Raw genomic sequence first — 16,364 nt, forward strand, 5'->3', positions numbered from 1 at the left:
CGTGCCTAAGAGTAAGGCTACTGAAGAACATTAAAATAACCATCAGGTTGATTGAGCTGCCAAAACTGAGGTGGCTCAAATAGACTTAGACTGGCAGAACAAGACTGAATTATTCCTAGCTCGATGGGCCCATGAGACCTCGGGCCATCAAGCAAGAGATGCAACATAAAGTGGTCCAGAGACCGAGGGGTGGACTTAATTATGCATGCTATTGCTCAGGTCATTCATGACTGTGAAATATGCGCCATAATTAAACAAGCCAAGAGGATGAAAACTTTTTGGGGGGAAGGGAGATGGCAAAAATATAAATATGGGGAGGCATGGTAGATTGATTATATCACCTTGCCATGATCTCGCAATGGTAAGCGTTATGTGCTCACCATGGTGGAGGCAACCACTGGGTAGCTCGAAACATACGCAGTACCAGTACCCCATGCTATCGCCCGAAATACCATATTAGGGCTGGAGAAGCAAGTTCTATGGAGGCATGGTACTCCAGACACTGCCCCAGCAGTTCCACTCCTATCCCTGTCACCTGGGCAAGAAGCAGGAGCTCATGGTGAGGATGGTGTGGATGTGCCAAGTGAGCCACCCCGCAGTGAGGGGGGTCATCCCGCAGCCACGAGGCCTGGGTTCACTGTTCCCCTATGAGGGTTTGGAGCTGAACTCTCCAGGCCAGGATGTGAGGCTGCTAGCACAATCGTGTGCCCTGGTGGCGCGGTGGTAGAACTGCCGCTTGCAACACCAGAGGCCCGGGTTCGAATCCCCTCTGTGGCATAAGTGGTAGAGGTGCCGCTCTGCTACACAGAGGTCTCGAATCCCGGGAGTTGGACTGAGTGATCTCTAAGGTCCCTTCCAACTTGCACAATACTGTGATACTGTGATCACCTGCTGGGGAGTTTCTTGATGAGCCTCTCCTTGATGCTTCTGTTCCACTGGACGGAACAGATGACTTGGAGGATGGCCATACCACCAGCAGTGATGCTGGTCTGCTTCTCCCCTCTGCTTATGCTCTGGGCTCCTGCCTGACATCCAGATTGATGGAGACAGAGGAGGACAGTCCCAAGAAGTCCTCCATGCAGCGGCCCTGTAGCTTAGGGAAAGGATGAGTGCACCTTGATGTGGGGGATGCCCCGCTAGTGCTGCTTTTCCCCTTTTTCTCCCTCCACCGTTATCATGTTCCTCTTTCCGGCAGTTTTGCCATTTCCTCGATTTAGTAAATAATGGTGTGTTAAGTTACAGAGTTTTATTTTAAGCTTAAGGATTTGCATGAAAATAGATATAAGTTGTTAAAAACAATAAGGTTGCTGATTTCTCACAACTATATATGTGTGTGTGTGTGTAATAAGCATAATGTAATGATGTAGAATAAGGGGTGGAATGTCATGGTTTTGCAATTTTGTAATTTTGCTATCAGTATTCCACATCATAACATCATGTTAAGCCTAGATAATTTTGACGAATCTGCTGCTCACAGTAAGAAGACTACATGTCCCAGGGAGCACCACGGTCAGTCATATGACCAGGACTATATAATCTCACTTCAGTGCTGGACTCGCTCTCTTGGATCCTGCCAGCCAGGGGGAGAGCCGTGTGGGAGCGTTCCAGCCGTTTCGCCTAGAGTTACAGTAGGCCTCTCGGTTTCGGGACTCACTCTCTCATATTTTACTCGATTCGTTAGCCTTATTTCCAATTATATTGCATTATATAGTGTTATTCTGTATTCCGATATAGTATTTAGTAAAATAGTGTGCCTCCTTAGATCGTTGCCGCTGTATTTATTTTCTCTTTCCCTGTTTTCTTTTCCTTTTGGGATAGCGGCCCTGCAGGCCGTCTATACCCCTGTCATGGGTGCCGGTAGATTTTAGGGTAACCTTTGACAACAAGTTCTAGAAACACAGAACATATCAGATATTTCTTCACTGCAGCAGCAAGGATAAAAAACACACATTCTTCAGTAATTTCGTTTCAAGTGGAAAATATCATTTCAAATTTAACTATGGCAAATCTCCATAGTTTGACCTCTAACACTCAGAATCGGAGAGGACTTTACAATTGCTTTAGGTTTTAACAGTATTCTAAGACATCAGCAGGATTTCCCAAGGAAGCGTGAATTTTCTTTATCTTACTAGCTTTGCTTTGAATTTGAAATAGCCATAAATAATAAAAAGAAAGAAAAAGTTTGTGGTCTAGTTATCATTCATTTTGTGGTTAGTTAATGCAGAACTTGCAATAAAGAGCTTAATCTTATTTCCAGATGAGCGTGTCATTACCATTGCTTGTTGAGATCAGCAATATGTGAAGTTTGTCAGAAAAGAAAAGTTTTATCTGGAAAACTGAATACCAGTATTTTCTGTGCGTAATAGGAAGGGTAGAGTTCTCTGTCAAACTGCCAGGACTCAAAATCCATTCCTTGTTTTGCAAGCTAAGATAGGATGTCAATGTGGATGATGTTACAGTCAGTCTATACCAACATAAAGTACACACTGCAGTATAACGTTGTACCCAGATCAACAGTAGTAGGAATAGGTTGGAAGAAGTCCTTCTACTGAATTCCTTTAAACCCAATTTTTCCTGCTTGAGAACTAACTATTCACACTGTTGTTTCTGGATGTCTGTAGAACTTTTGATGACTCTCCCCCACTACAGTTACACACCTTCATACTGCCTAAACCTTTCACTACAATTTTAACATGTGAAACAACATCAAGTAAAATAATGCAAGTGCTCAAATCAGCGGGTCATGCAGTCAGAAAAAAAATCCTTCATCATTTAGAAGTATATCATATTACAAGCACACAAAAAAAAATGTGAGCTGATTTCTGGAAATTACTGCCATTAATTAATCTATGAATTAACAGTCACATATACTACAATTAGAACTGCAATTAGGTGAACTTAAGCAGTCTGAGGAACTGCAAAAATTAGAAGTGAATTTTAAAAGCTGTCCTGATCAAATTAAAGATTAAGCAGTAGATGGGAGGATGAAAGGGGAGGGAAGGGGGGGAGAGAAGTTCCTTTAGGGTAGAGGGGAGAAAAAGCAGTTATTGCTCTACTTACTCCTGTGGGCTGAAATATCAATCCATCCACTTCATGGCTAACTTCTCTAGCAAAGCTTCCCTCCAGGAGCTAAAAAATAGAATAAAAAAAATATATATATTTTTTTCAATTTTCCAGAAAGAAATAAGTTACAGTATTCCAAGTGATAGCAGATTAATTTCAGGGCATTTTCCAAAACTCCTGTTCGGCAGACTGCTCAGCTGTGGCATAATCCAGTAACACAACGACACTACTGCAAAACAACCATCGGAATTAACATGGATTTCCCACATTCCATTCTACATTCTGAAAGATTCTGAATTCCATCCCTTGAGATGCATTTACCATAGGAAAATAACATCTCCATATGCAAACTAATCAAACTAGGTAGCCAAGGGTTAGGAAAATGGATCATAGACTTCCATGCTAAATTAAGACCTGCCTAAGGAAAAATACGGAGTGCTACAATAATAATAATAATAGCAAAAATAACAAGAGCTACCAAAAGGAGTTATTACTTTTTGTTTTATTGTACAGATGAAGAATTTGTCTAAGTCCCAAGTGCTTTTAGTAATGATTGATAAACTCTGACATGTAAGTTACCACAGTGTCATGAAACATAGCAAATACAGATATCTGACAATCACAAGCATTTATAAAAGCAACGTTTTGGCCTTTGGTCATTCGCTTTGCACCATTGCCTTTGTGCAGTCAGAGAGCCACTGACTGAATTATTCAAATTAAGTAACAACCTCTGCCCTCAGTAAAGGGCAAAAATATTAAAGGAGGCAAGAAATAGCATTTGTGTCATACTGTGGGTTGCAAAAGTCAATGCAGTGCAGTTAAACACTTAAAAATCAAAAGCTAAAACATTTTAAAAATATACGGCCATTAAGGTAATAATACAAGATGCTATTTCATCTAAAACTGAAGCTATTTGTACAGTATATTTGACCTGTTTGTTATAAAAGCTGTTTACTTTTTTCCTTATCCATACAGTTACTGGCATACTTGTGCCTGTAGCTGCATAAGCAAGTACAGCCTCCACCATGGAACTTGTAGCATAACTGAAAAACTCTCTTGATGAGAGCACTCCCAAGTGATAAAGTACTTGAAAAGATTCACTCCAAGTAAGAAGTCTGCCCATGAAGCAATGGTTCTCAACCGCACCTCAAACCATTATCATTCGAATTTACAACTGAGGTTCACAACTGAATAAATTATCCGATGTTTACACAAAACAACAAAAAATACTCAAATCTTTCTTAAACTCAATGTTAACCTTTGCTCCAGCACAATACAGTGGAAAATGTTTAAAGAAATACTCCTGGGACATCTTAAAAAACACAATTCTAAAAAAATCCTAAGCCAGTTAAGTTTTCTGGAGATAACTTTCAATGTTTCTGAGTCTTACAGTGCAGTACCAAAATTTACCGGCCTATGGGGTCTGTAATAGGAACATACTTGGCATTTTATAAACACATATGGTAAAGATTTCATGAAATTCAAGCACCAAAAAGCCCTCTCTCCAAGTAATTTAGAACAAAAAATTGCTGAACATAAGATAAAAATTTAAACTTAGCTACTGCTATACTTTATTAGGCACATTTCTACCCGGCTTATTAAAAGATATTAACCAAAGCAGCAAAGAAAACCCCTTCACCTCTGCTTTTCCTTATGATTTCTTAAAGGAACTATAATTGGAGGATATGGTGACTTTGGTGTTGGAGCTTACATGAAACTGTATCATTCAGTCTTTCCCAAAATACAACTTCAGAATACAGAAACATGTTTTCATCTGGGGTTTGCAACAATCCAAGGTACAGAACTGCTGTAATGAACTGTTCCATCCGTAGCTCTCTCCTCTCTGTTCTAACTGATGTTCTAGAGAAGTACATTAATGCACTACTACAAGTCCACAAGAGAGGTAAAAAGTGCAATTCTAATAACCTGTATTTAACATTTCTAAATTACACTCCAGCATTCCTTTTTATTCAACACTCCAACAGCATTAGGAAACTCAAGGGATTGCTTTTTATCAACTTGAAGTCCAGTTTTAGGAACTGAACTCATTCTCTTCATTTCAGAGTTCCTCGGTAATCTTAACACATCTTTTCTGAAATGTCAATTAGGCATCAAAGACAAAAGGATTTTAAAACTAGAATAGATAATTAAAGCTCTTCGTGCTCCTGGCTACTCTGAGTCCATTCTCGTTAGGTCAATTACAGGTATTTCTATTACAGGATTCTAGAAACAAATTTTTGTTAAAAAGAATTGGGAAAAAGCAAACAGAAATTTTATCTCAGTTTCTTCCCATATACTACTTCTTCAGAAATAAACTTTTTGGAGGTCATCTATGAATAGCAGATCACGGATATACTGAATATTGCAGAAAGTTTAAACCGACAGGATAATGAGCAGAGAAGGAACACATGACATATAAGCAAATATTTTTGACACCAGAAACATAATTGGTGTAAGGCTTTCATATTTATGAACTTAAAATGCAGTCATCTCAGTTTATCCTATACAAAATGATGTACAATTTTCCACACATATTAAAATTCCTAATTAAAGTTGAACAGAACAGTCTTTAATCGGCACCGTGATAAATGGCACACCTGCCTGACTGGGATTACTGCCAGGGATCAGATAAAACGCAATGCATCTCAGTGGCATTTTATAAAAGATGGGTAAATGATGCATGCAAACCAATTCCTCTGGTATGCTATTCCTCATGGCCTCGTGACACACATTTCCACCTGTGAAACTCTTTGTTCACTTCTTGCAGCTTACAGTGAACATGGTAATGAACCATTTATTCATCTTACAGTTTATTATTTAAAGCTGAATCCAGTTAAAAATAATTGCTATATCTAATGACAGCCATATAATAAAAAGAATGGTAGAATCCCATGAAATGACTGGAGCTTTATTGAAGAGTAAAGAGGATTTCTCTTTGCTCTTTAACCCAAAGGTCAGGAGCAGCCATACGTCATCAAAAGCAGCACTAACAGCGGGTGATGCTGATTTTGCTAAATCACTGAGCCAGTCAGTAGGATTTCTTGAACAGATGACTGGAGAATCATGCTTTACAGATCTCTCTGCAAATAACTATATAGAAATCACTTGGCTCCTCCAGCAGGAAGAGGAGAAAAAAAATCTGTGTATAGATTCCACATAATCCTGGCATTTTTTTAATTAAAGTTGCTGTAATTCTGAGACAAGCCATATAGTTCTTAGAAGTTTCCGGATGTAATTTTATTTATATGCTCAATATGTAGTGTGCCTTTTCCTTCTCCTACAAAAGAAAAATAATCTCATGGCAACTCAACATACTGAGGGTTATGCAGATTCCAAATCATAGTATTGTATTCAGGCCTGAGGACCCAGTACAGGAAGGATGCAACACTGTTGGAAGGGGTACAGAGGAGAGCCATGAAGATGATCAAAGGACCAGAGCAACTCTCTTATGAAGGAAGGTTGAGGGAGTTGGGCTTCATTAGTTTGGAGAAGAATCTAGGGAAACCTCACTGCAGCCTTCCAGTATGTAAAGGGGGATTACAAGCAGGAGGGCGATGACTTTTCACATGGTCTGACAGTGACAGCACAAGGGGAAATGGCTTTAGACTAGAAGAGGAGAGATTTGGGTTAGATGTTAGGAAGAACTGTTTTACTCAGAGCTTGGTGAGGTGCAGGCACTGCTTCTCCATCCCTGGAGATGCTCAAGGCCAGGTTTGATAGAGCAGCCTGAGTTGGTGGGGGGTAGCCCTGCCCATGGTTGGAGCACCATGGAGGTTGCAACTGGGTGGGCTTTAAGGTCCTCTCCAACCTAAGCCATTCCATGATTTTATGATATTAACATTTCTGCTAAGTCATATCAACTTCCTACAATGTGACCATCTAGTATGTCGCAAAATGGAAATATTAACAATTTTGTCTGTGTTTCTGACTCAAAACTGATACGGCTTATTCACCTAGTGAAATACTCAGTGATGCAGAAAAGAATCACTTTAGATTTTATAAAACAAGACAATTACATGCTGATTTGCATGCTTTTTTTCAATTTCAGAGCTGCTCTTTGCCTCATTCAATTTTCAGTCAAGCTACAGCAGTTCAGCACACAGCTGCCCTGACACAGTTTTTCACAGCCACCTTCAAACTGTTGGCCATCTATCTGCTCACTCCATTGGGAAAGCTGGGAAAGGGAACGTAACTCATTCCAAAGACTTAGACACAAATAAACCATCAATTGAATTATCAGTTAACTAGAATTTAAAATGCTTTCAAGGACGAGCATCCTGTCACGCCTTACTTCCCACAGGCAACATCTTAACTGAGGCAAGGTTCAGCCCAACTCAAAGGATGAGCTCTTCATCTGATGATTACAGCCTTCAGCAAGAGACTACAAAATAATTGGCACATCCCAGGAACTGTCAGGTTTTACAGACATGGGCTCATAAATAGTAAATCTCTGTGAAGACACTGCAGATTTTTTTTTTCCAAACATATTATACAGACTTCAGAAAATATCCCGCTATTACTAGCGCCTTATCTGAAAGGAAACAATTATCTTGTCTGTTCTCTAGGAGAGATGGACCGCTCTGCTTAGAAATGTGGATATTACTTCTGGTTTATTTTACATTAGTTTATATCTTGTTTGTCAGTTTCTGTATTTTCCTGATTTATCAACTCCTTTTTAAATGGCAATTTTCTCAGTAGCCCTCCAAAGTATAATCCTAGAATACTCTTTAATGAGGCTTCTATTTTCCAAGTTCAAAATAATAATTAATTACTTAAGCGCTGGTATTTGATGAATATGTCATCCCAGAAAGTTCTACATCCAAAGACGAAGGCACAAATGTTTCCAAACGTGTTCATTTAACAACATTCAATAAAACAGATAAACATATGTGAATTAATGTAATGCATATTGCTCCTAGGTATATATATTTTGCTAACTCACAAGACAAATAAATTTGATGTCTATTACTACATTATAGCTGAAGAAAGAATCTCTCAATCACAAATTCAGCTAAAGATTTGTACAAGGAAAATTAACATTTCTACTGGGTAGAAATCCTGGACTTAACTGAAAAGTAAACCAGAATAAAATATACTGAAAACTTGCTTCACAAAACAACGTGGCTTAATAAATAGGATGGAAATCTGAATCTTCCTCATTTGGGGCAAAAGAAAACTGTATCAAGAATAACCTACAGCACAGTCATACACACACACAGCACAGCTTTATATTATTATAATATTATATATATGTATATATATAATTTTATATATATATATGTGTGTGTATATATATATATATATAATATTTTGAAAAGGAAGCCTCATGAATAATAACCAAATATGCCTGTTGGTGAGGTATAAGCTTTAAGATGATACTGAGGCTACCTTGCAATGCTTTAAAATATTACCAATTGCAACTTCATAACAGATGAGCAGAATTGTCTCTACACATTAAGGTGAGCTTTAGCTACTCTTTCTTCCTTTCTGCCCTGAATCTTTCTAGTTCCCCATTCTGCAGCAGTAATTTCTTTTTTATTAAAAATAAAATTAGAGGCAGTATCAAGAATTAAGCAATCCCAAAGAGAAAATGTACCCAATAATAACCTATACACTGGGATGGGGATAGCCTGGTATGTTTTTTAATGTATATTAACTCAAACCTTACACATACCAAAAAAATGATTTTTAAAAGTTGTCTACTTCCCATTTTAAGAGATTTAGAACTCAGAGCAAAGCGTTCAGAGAAGCTTTGGTTTTGGTTCTTTGATGAAGTCAACATCTGCCAGCACTGAAACTTCTACAAACACACGACAAAGCTTTCCAACCTTTTCCAGTCTTTAATGACTCAGAGGTACGTACAGCACTGGGAGTTCAAGGGAGCGCATGTTTTCTGAAATAAATAAAAACCTCAGGCTATGTGTTTTTTTACTTGGCATACCATTCCCCCCTACCTAATTTTAGGATTTCAAGCGAAACAGCTGATCCAAAGAAACCCAGAACAAATTAACAGAAAAGAGAGAGGGGAAGAAGGATCAAAGGCATACCTCTCGCACCACTTTCTTCCCTCCCTGTCCTAGAGAAGACATAGCCTAGATCATCAATTTAGACCTACTTTCAGACAGTTAGGAGGAGGAGGAAGATGAAATATTCTTTCATGCATGAGACTCTTCAAGTGATACACTCAAGCCCCAAGCAATCTTTTGGAAAGCTGTCCAGACTCGAGTTACAGCATGCAGAAGTGGAGAACTTTAGTTCAGTTGCTCCTACTGACTACTGCAACTAAAAAAACTTCTCAGCAATACTTTTCTTGCTTCAACTTCCCTTTCTCGTTCCTCTGCAGGTGCTTAGAGAGTGACCTAGTCCCCCCTCAGGTGTTCTTTTGTGCAAGGAAACCAACATCACTTCAAACACCTTCTCCTCTAAACACAATCACCACTTTTTTCCCCCAATCAACAGAAACCACTCAGCTGCACTACACAGAATATTCCGTAAGAGCCATATTAGCAAGAAAAGAAACACACACCCCATTTTCTGATTGGAACCCTTCATTCAAGAACATTTCAAAATGCATCAGCACTTGCCACAGAAAGCATCGCACCAATCAATGTTACACTGCACCTGGCTGCTTGACTCTTAAGAGCTTCCTCCCAAGCAACTGCGAATGTCCCAAAGACAGAGGCTACTGATGCAACATCAGTAGCACCTCATGGGTTTGATTTCATGCTTCCCTCCAAATTGCATATGAAAATGTTCAGGAGTGAGTTTTCAGTCACGTTAACATGACCCGGTTCATCCTGCATCACTCTCAATACCTACTCAAAATACGATGTGCTACTTAAGGTAAGAACAGTATTCCATTTACTGTGCAGTGGTGTATTAATTGACAAGTAATTTTATAGAAGGATGAAGTCAATAATTTCTCAGTTACTCACTGAATTTGTTTATCTTAGAAACTTCGAATTTCTTGGCTTATGCTAATAGATTCAAAACATGCATAAAGGGAGGCTAGGATCAAAAATATGTATCAACTACCTGAAAAGCTTAAAGCTCTACAAAACAATTACCTAAAGAAGATTTACACGATCTTCAAAAAACAAAGACTATTGAAGAATAACTGCTTCATTTCTATTAAGCCAGTAAAATGATCTACTTTGCCCTAACTGCAAAAGGATCTCAAGAATGAACATTTCAGTTGCTCATTACTTACTTAAAAGGAAATTTCATGCTCCTTGGCCATAGAAATCAGCATATTACATAAATTACATGGAAATCCTTTAAAAAAAAAGTTATGCTTGAAGCTCAAATTCTAGTTGTCAAGCAGCCATTCTCTCAAGACGTTAATTCAAGTTCTAAACAGAGAAAAGCTGCATGCATATATATATACTTGTATAAGTAGTCTATATAAAAGTGTAAGTGTTTAAAGCAATTCATGTTAACCAATAACTCTGCATGGAACAGGAAAAATAAAAGTAAAATCCAAAGGCTCATCCATTCAAAAAACAAACAAAAATAAACTGCTTTGAACTGTAATTTATAGCAATAGTTCAAACATATGATGATGAAAATTTTAACAGATGATTGTAAAGAAAGATGGGAATTTTCTCATTTTGTAAGATTAGTAAATACGGACTTTTCTAAAATGCTATTTTTTGGGGGAGCCTTTCAGTTTGCTATTGGATTCAGTAGCTCTGAATCCAATCCTGCCGCAAGACTCAAAAACTAAAAATAACCTCTTTGCCAAGTTAATCATACAGAACATTTTGGCTCAAAATACATTAAAAACACCTAATTACTGCAATTGATTTGTTCCCTATAAGAATGAAAGCAGATAATAGGAGCAATGTGAGACTGATGTTCACTAATATGATCAAGAGACTAATTATTATCCATGAATCATTTGTAGCATTCAAAACTTGATTAATGTCAGGTCAAGTTTAACATGTGATAGGTTTTATTAGTAATGCTCTGCTATCCTACAGCTTGTCAGTTTAAGCGAATGCCATCTGTTACACAGAGGAATAGCCAAGAGTCCAAACAAAAGCACAGTGGATACAACTGGTCATTGAAGACATTTTAATGATTCCATAAGGGAGCTATGCTAATAATTTGTGGTGCAGTAGACAAGAATCCAGAACAAAAGCACCTGGTAAAGATAGGACATTAGTCATCCAGAGAGCTACTCTGTAAAGTATGCTTTTATCATTTTAAAGCTTGACCAAAGGAATGTCACAATTAGACCAATATCCAGTAGCAACAATTCTACTGCTAGTGGAAAAAAATCTGTTGTAAGTTTATACACATCTTCCTCTCAATAGTCTGTCCTCACCCTCAGAATGCACTCTTGTATGGTATATAGCATGCTATCCTTTAAAGCATCAGTCATGATATTCACAGAATATTCCAAGTTGGAAGGAACCCACAAGGACCAAGTGCACCTCCTGGCTCCACACAGGATCACCCAAAATTCTAACCCTATACGTGCTGGACATACCATCCAGAAGGATACTGTGAGAAATAGTATTGAAAGCTTTGCTGGAATCCAAAGAGATAACACCAACTGGCTTCCTTCCCCTGGCCAACCAGGTAGATAACGGTCATAAAAAGATATCAAGTTTGTTAAATATTCACCTTGTGAACTTATGCTGGCTGTGACCAATGACTGCATAGTCTTTCAGGTGTTTTTCAGTGACTCCTAGAATAACCTTTTCTACAATTTTGCCAGGAACCAAAGTAAGACAGACAGGCCTTTCCTCTGAAGAATTAACCAGCTCCTGGAGTGTTACGCTGGTATCTATATTGACTGATCTGTAGCTCCTGCTTTCTTCAGTGACCCAGTACGCAAAGATCCACATTCCCCTAGACTCAGCATTTTACAACATACCTGGAAAGGTGATAGAGGCACAGGGAACACAGTGATCTAAGGTGTGGGTAGCACTCCTGCCTACTACACACTCTGTTCACTTACAAGAGGCTATATTAAACACTGAGTGTACTCACCAAAGAGGTTACTGCAATTGCCTTTCTTTTTCTACCTCTCAAGCCTTAAGACTTCGGGATGGGATTTTTGTTTGTGTGTGTGTGCACGTTTACTTCTTAGGGTGTTTTGTTTTGATTTTTTTTGGTGGTTTTTTTGTTTGTTTGTGGCTTTTTGTTTCACCAAAAATTTGCCTGAAGAACTGCTCTGTACCCTGCTCAGATGCACCATGCACACTGCAACAAGGGACACATTACATCACTACTGCTGGGCTTTGACCAAGTACCTATTTTAAAGTCAGCTGGGCTCTCTGCCAACAAGCAGTCAGGAATGGCCTTTGACTCCTCCACTTCTAGCACTTTGGAAAGGCAACAGGATAGCACAGGTTGTCCTACAGGTACAATAGTTAGCTGCCCACAGCCTGAAGTAATGAAAAACCCAAACAGGTAAACTGCCAAAGATGGGTGAGAGCTGCACTGCCCTGGAAGTTGAAGGACGGAGACCTCAAAGGCACTTCCAAATGGAGATTTTTCTACTTCGGTTACATCTGATTCCTTTTCATATAGGCTGCTTTAAGGCAGAAGAAGGGCATAGATGATCTATCTCATGCCACTTGTAATCAATTGCTAACCTCACTGGAAGTAATGGATTCACTGGGCACAGCATGTGAGTGTACATAAAAATAGAGAAGACGTGACTAAAAGGATAAGAACTTGCATATGCCCATCTGCTATAAGGCAGTCAACCCTGTTCAGTTCCAGCAGAGCGATAGGGAAATGCGAGCTGCATGCAGCTGGATGAACTGGGTCTGGTTAGCCATACGTTGACTCTTTGATGGCTTCCTTTGAACCAATCACCGAAAACTTAGTCAAACAGAGATGAAGACAATAAACAAAACTATCTTACAATATTATTTCCTCCCACTCTCTTTCTTCTCAGACTAAATAAAGAGATATAAGATTTATAGGATCACCTCTCCTTCCTGTGCATCAACGAAAGTGTAATTCAAGTGTATATGTCTCTAACTAACAGCTCATGTAGCATGAAAATGCTAAGAGACAATAAAATAAATCCATGTTCCACAAGAAAATGCAGACTGGCAGCGACCTATATGTTGTGATTATCAATAACTGCAAGAAAAAAATCTTCTGCAATAGGCTCACTGTCGGGGTTTCCCAGCACTTCATGGGAAGGGAGATTTATCAGCAGTCATTTCCCTTGTGCACAGCACATTCACGGCTCCTGCAGCATGACAGGAGCTGATCTGTTATAAAACCTCACCTGTCCACTCCATGAAACCTTCACAAGCTCTCCACTGCTAACAGCAGGAGCAGCAAGGCTGAAGTAACATAAAGAGGCAATGGGCAGGTGCATGCACAGAGAGGAAGGAGAGTGACCTCATTCCATCTGGGTTTGCTCTTGCACCTGCGTACTCTCCTCTAACCTAGTTAGAATTTCAGCAGGAGAACTGACAGAAACAATTATTTACCTCACAGCTACAACAGCCCTTTCAGATGCATTCTAAATATGTTCTCCTCTGATGGCTCTCTTGTATTCAAAGTAGATGAAGCTCAAAAGACAGGCTGCCACTAGCATGATTTGTACTTCAGGTTTAAGTTTTAGCTCTGTCTTCTGGCTAGAGCAGGGATCCCAAGGATTCCTTGATGTCTTCTATGTAAATTCTTTGAAGATGTGGTGCTAGTAGGCCATAATAACAAACAACAGTGTAATTCAAAAAAAGACATAGCGACTATACAACTTCTTCATCATTTGCACGTGTAATTTCATAGCTTATGACTTAAAACAACCCAAAGTAACAACACCTGTGCATTTGCATTCTAACTAGTGACATGACTCTTGACTGATTGTCTTTCAGAAGAGCAGTTCTGGCAGAAAAGTCTCTACCAGAACTTATGTATTCTTTCAAGAACAGGAAGGTTACAAACATTACTGTTGATATTGGTATGACAGGGAAAAAGCAGCACCCACAAGCAAGTCAGAGACTGATCCCTGTCTGCAGTCTGTTTTGTATCCATTATTGAGGCAACTCCCAGCAAAAACATGTACCACCTTCCTTCCCCTCCTCCCCTCCACTGGGTACTCAGTACCTTTCCAGGCCCCTTTAGAACCGCTGCTACTTTCACAAAGGAGAGTTATCTGCTTCTTTCACTGAGGACTTAGGAGAAAACATACATATCACTGGAAACCTGCTTCTTAATCTTCTCTAGTACCTCTCTAAAAGATGTAAGGAAAAGCTACTTCTAGACAGAAAATTAGCTAAACGTTACTGTAGTCTGCAATGGGATGCAACCTCTGACAGTGAAAAGGTGAAACCACCACATTATGTTGAGTTCATTATACAGCCGTGAGGGAAAAAATGCTGCAGTGAACAACACCGAAACAAATTGCAGTGGGGGAGGAGAACCAAGTTTGGTGGTTTTATCTATTTTTTTTAATCCGGTTTTGGTTTTACAACTAATTTATTATCTGTCATCTGCAAGGATGCTACTAATGGTGGCTGTATGCTTTGTTCCTTGCTATTTGAACAGGGACATTTTGCAAAGAGGTAGAGAGAACACCACAAGAAGAGTCCCACTGAGCTATCAGCAGTTTGCTGCTTCTGTTTGAGCAAATCCAAAGGTCACGCACCTAATATATTCAAAACAATACCCAAGAATAACAAGAGCACTATGCGTGTTAATGCTTGATTTGACAGCACATCTGCATTACTGAATTCAAAATAAGCATTAGGCATTTCTCGCTGTCAATCTCTTCTCAGAAGCACAATTGAGAAATTGACATCAATTACCTAAGATGTTTTCAAATGCTTCTTTCAAATAAGAGAAATAGGCTGCTACAAGAAAGTTTAATTGACTTTTGTGATAGCCTCAAAATGGTATAAACATGGATTCCTCAAGGCTGAGAAGGAATACTACGGCTAAACAGCAATCTTTCATGTTTATTTTACCTGATGAAGAAACAGAGCACAGCACAACTGTTTAACTTACTGTGCCATTTCCAGTTTTCTATTCCGACTGCAGTGTACCATCAGGTTTTTCATTTAGGTGTTGAGACTTTGCCCACATCCTTTTCCCTTACAATCACCACCATCCCTGAGTGATAACAGTGCCAGGAATTGTATGTAGACCTGCCTGAAACTAGAACCCCATTGGAGCTAGAAGATGCCATCAGCAAATTCTCAGATCTGTTTATAAACATGTTACTGAACGGATGGCAGAGACACCGTAAAGTCTTCATAATCCTATATCCTCTACAGAACAAGATTCTACCCACTAGTGCTAGGAAGTTCCTCTCTGTTTTTGATCAAATATAACATCAATCAAAAGTTCTTCTGATGCCAAAATAAAAAGACATTGAGCCGAGTACGAGGCCTTACAAATATGGTGAAGTACATTCGTTTTCCAAATGATTTTCAAATGTTATAAGCCTGATAGCATTTATTTGTTATCTAGCTCCTGCATAAACTGCTATATCATAATCCAGCCTGTGGTTGTCAAGGACTTAGATAGGCATGTTTTTATTAAATCAGATAATTAAGGATCATGCTTTATTAAGCATTTCCACTAAGATTTATGAACAATGCCAAGTATGCAAGAAAGTAGACACAATAATTCAATTAGCTATAAAATGGATACTCAAGAATACAGAGTCTGTGTACATTCACTACTACTACAGTGCCTGATTCAAACCCGGATACTGTATTCCACCAGGCCCCAAGGCAATGATTTTAACACAAAACATTGCTACTACTGTACCTTGGATATTGAAAAGCAACTGATCTTTCTGCTATGCAATGGCACTTATGGGCTTAGTTCGCTACAAAGCTGAATTAAGACTTTCCACCATCTGGCCTTAAGAGTAGAATGCTACATTTTAATAGTTCTAAATATAAAAAATAAATAAATTTCATAGTGGTTTCTTCCCCCCCCCAAAAAAAAACCTGGGCATACCACGGGAAACAAAAGAGTTTGCAGGGATGTCTTACAATCTTATATCACAAAAAAAAACTTGTTTTAAACAACACCCCCAGCTTATGAATTTCTTTGTCTTTTCGTTCTTTTTACCCAAATTAAGCACATGCCCCTTGAAAATCCTTCCAACACAAGGAGGCTGATGGCTTCCCTGTGGAGTGCTATTGCCAGGAGGCAGTTTGGAAAGTGACAGGCTGTGAAGAGGTACAACGGGCAATATTAAACAGTTGCCCTTCAATTAATGCGTAGGGTGACCCACTTAGTCACCACAGCTGAGTCCTCTAATTCATAAGATTCCAAATGCACCAATTCAATTGCCCATACTGGGATAC

The 16,364-nt window shown here is 39.0% G+C and overlaps 1 protein-coding gene across 3 annotated transcripts in view; it reads right to left on the reverse strand.

Annotated features, from left to right (window-relative positions):
- Positions 1-16,364, reverse strand: part of RNGTT (RNA guanylyltransferase and 5'-phosphatase) — a 185,001-nt gene that overhangs the window by 90,367 nt on the left and 78,270 nt on the right. For all 3 annotated transcript variants that reach the window (XM_072333278.1, XM_072333280.1, XM_072333279.1), the window contains exon 12: positions 3,061-3,129. In XM_072333278.1, coding sequence (XP_072189379.1) covers positions 3,061-3,129 — 69 coding nt within the window. The remainder of the gene's footprint in view (positions 1-3,060; positions 3,130-16,364) is intronic.

This window comes from Excalfactoria chinensis, chromosome 3 (genome assembly GCF_039878825.1).
Source record: "Excalfactoria chinensis isolate bCotChi1 chromosome 3, bCotChi1.hap2, whole genome shotgun sequence".
Taxonomy (NCBI): domain Eukaryota; kingdom Metazoa; phylum Chordata; class Aves; order Galliformes; family Phasianidae; genus Excalfactoria; species Excalfactoria chinensis.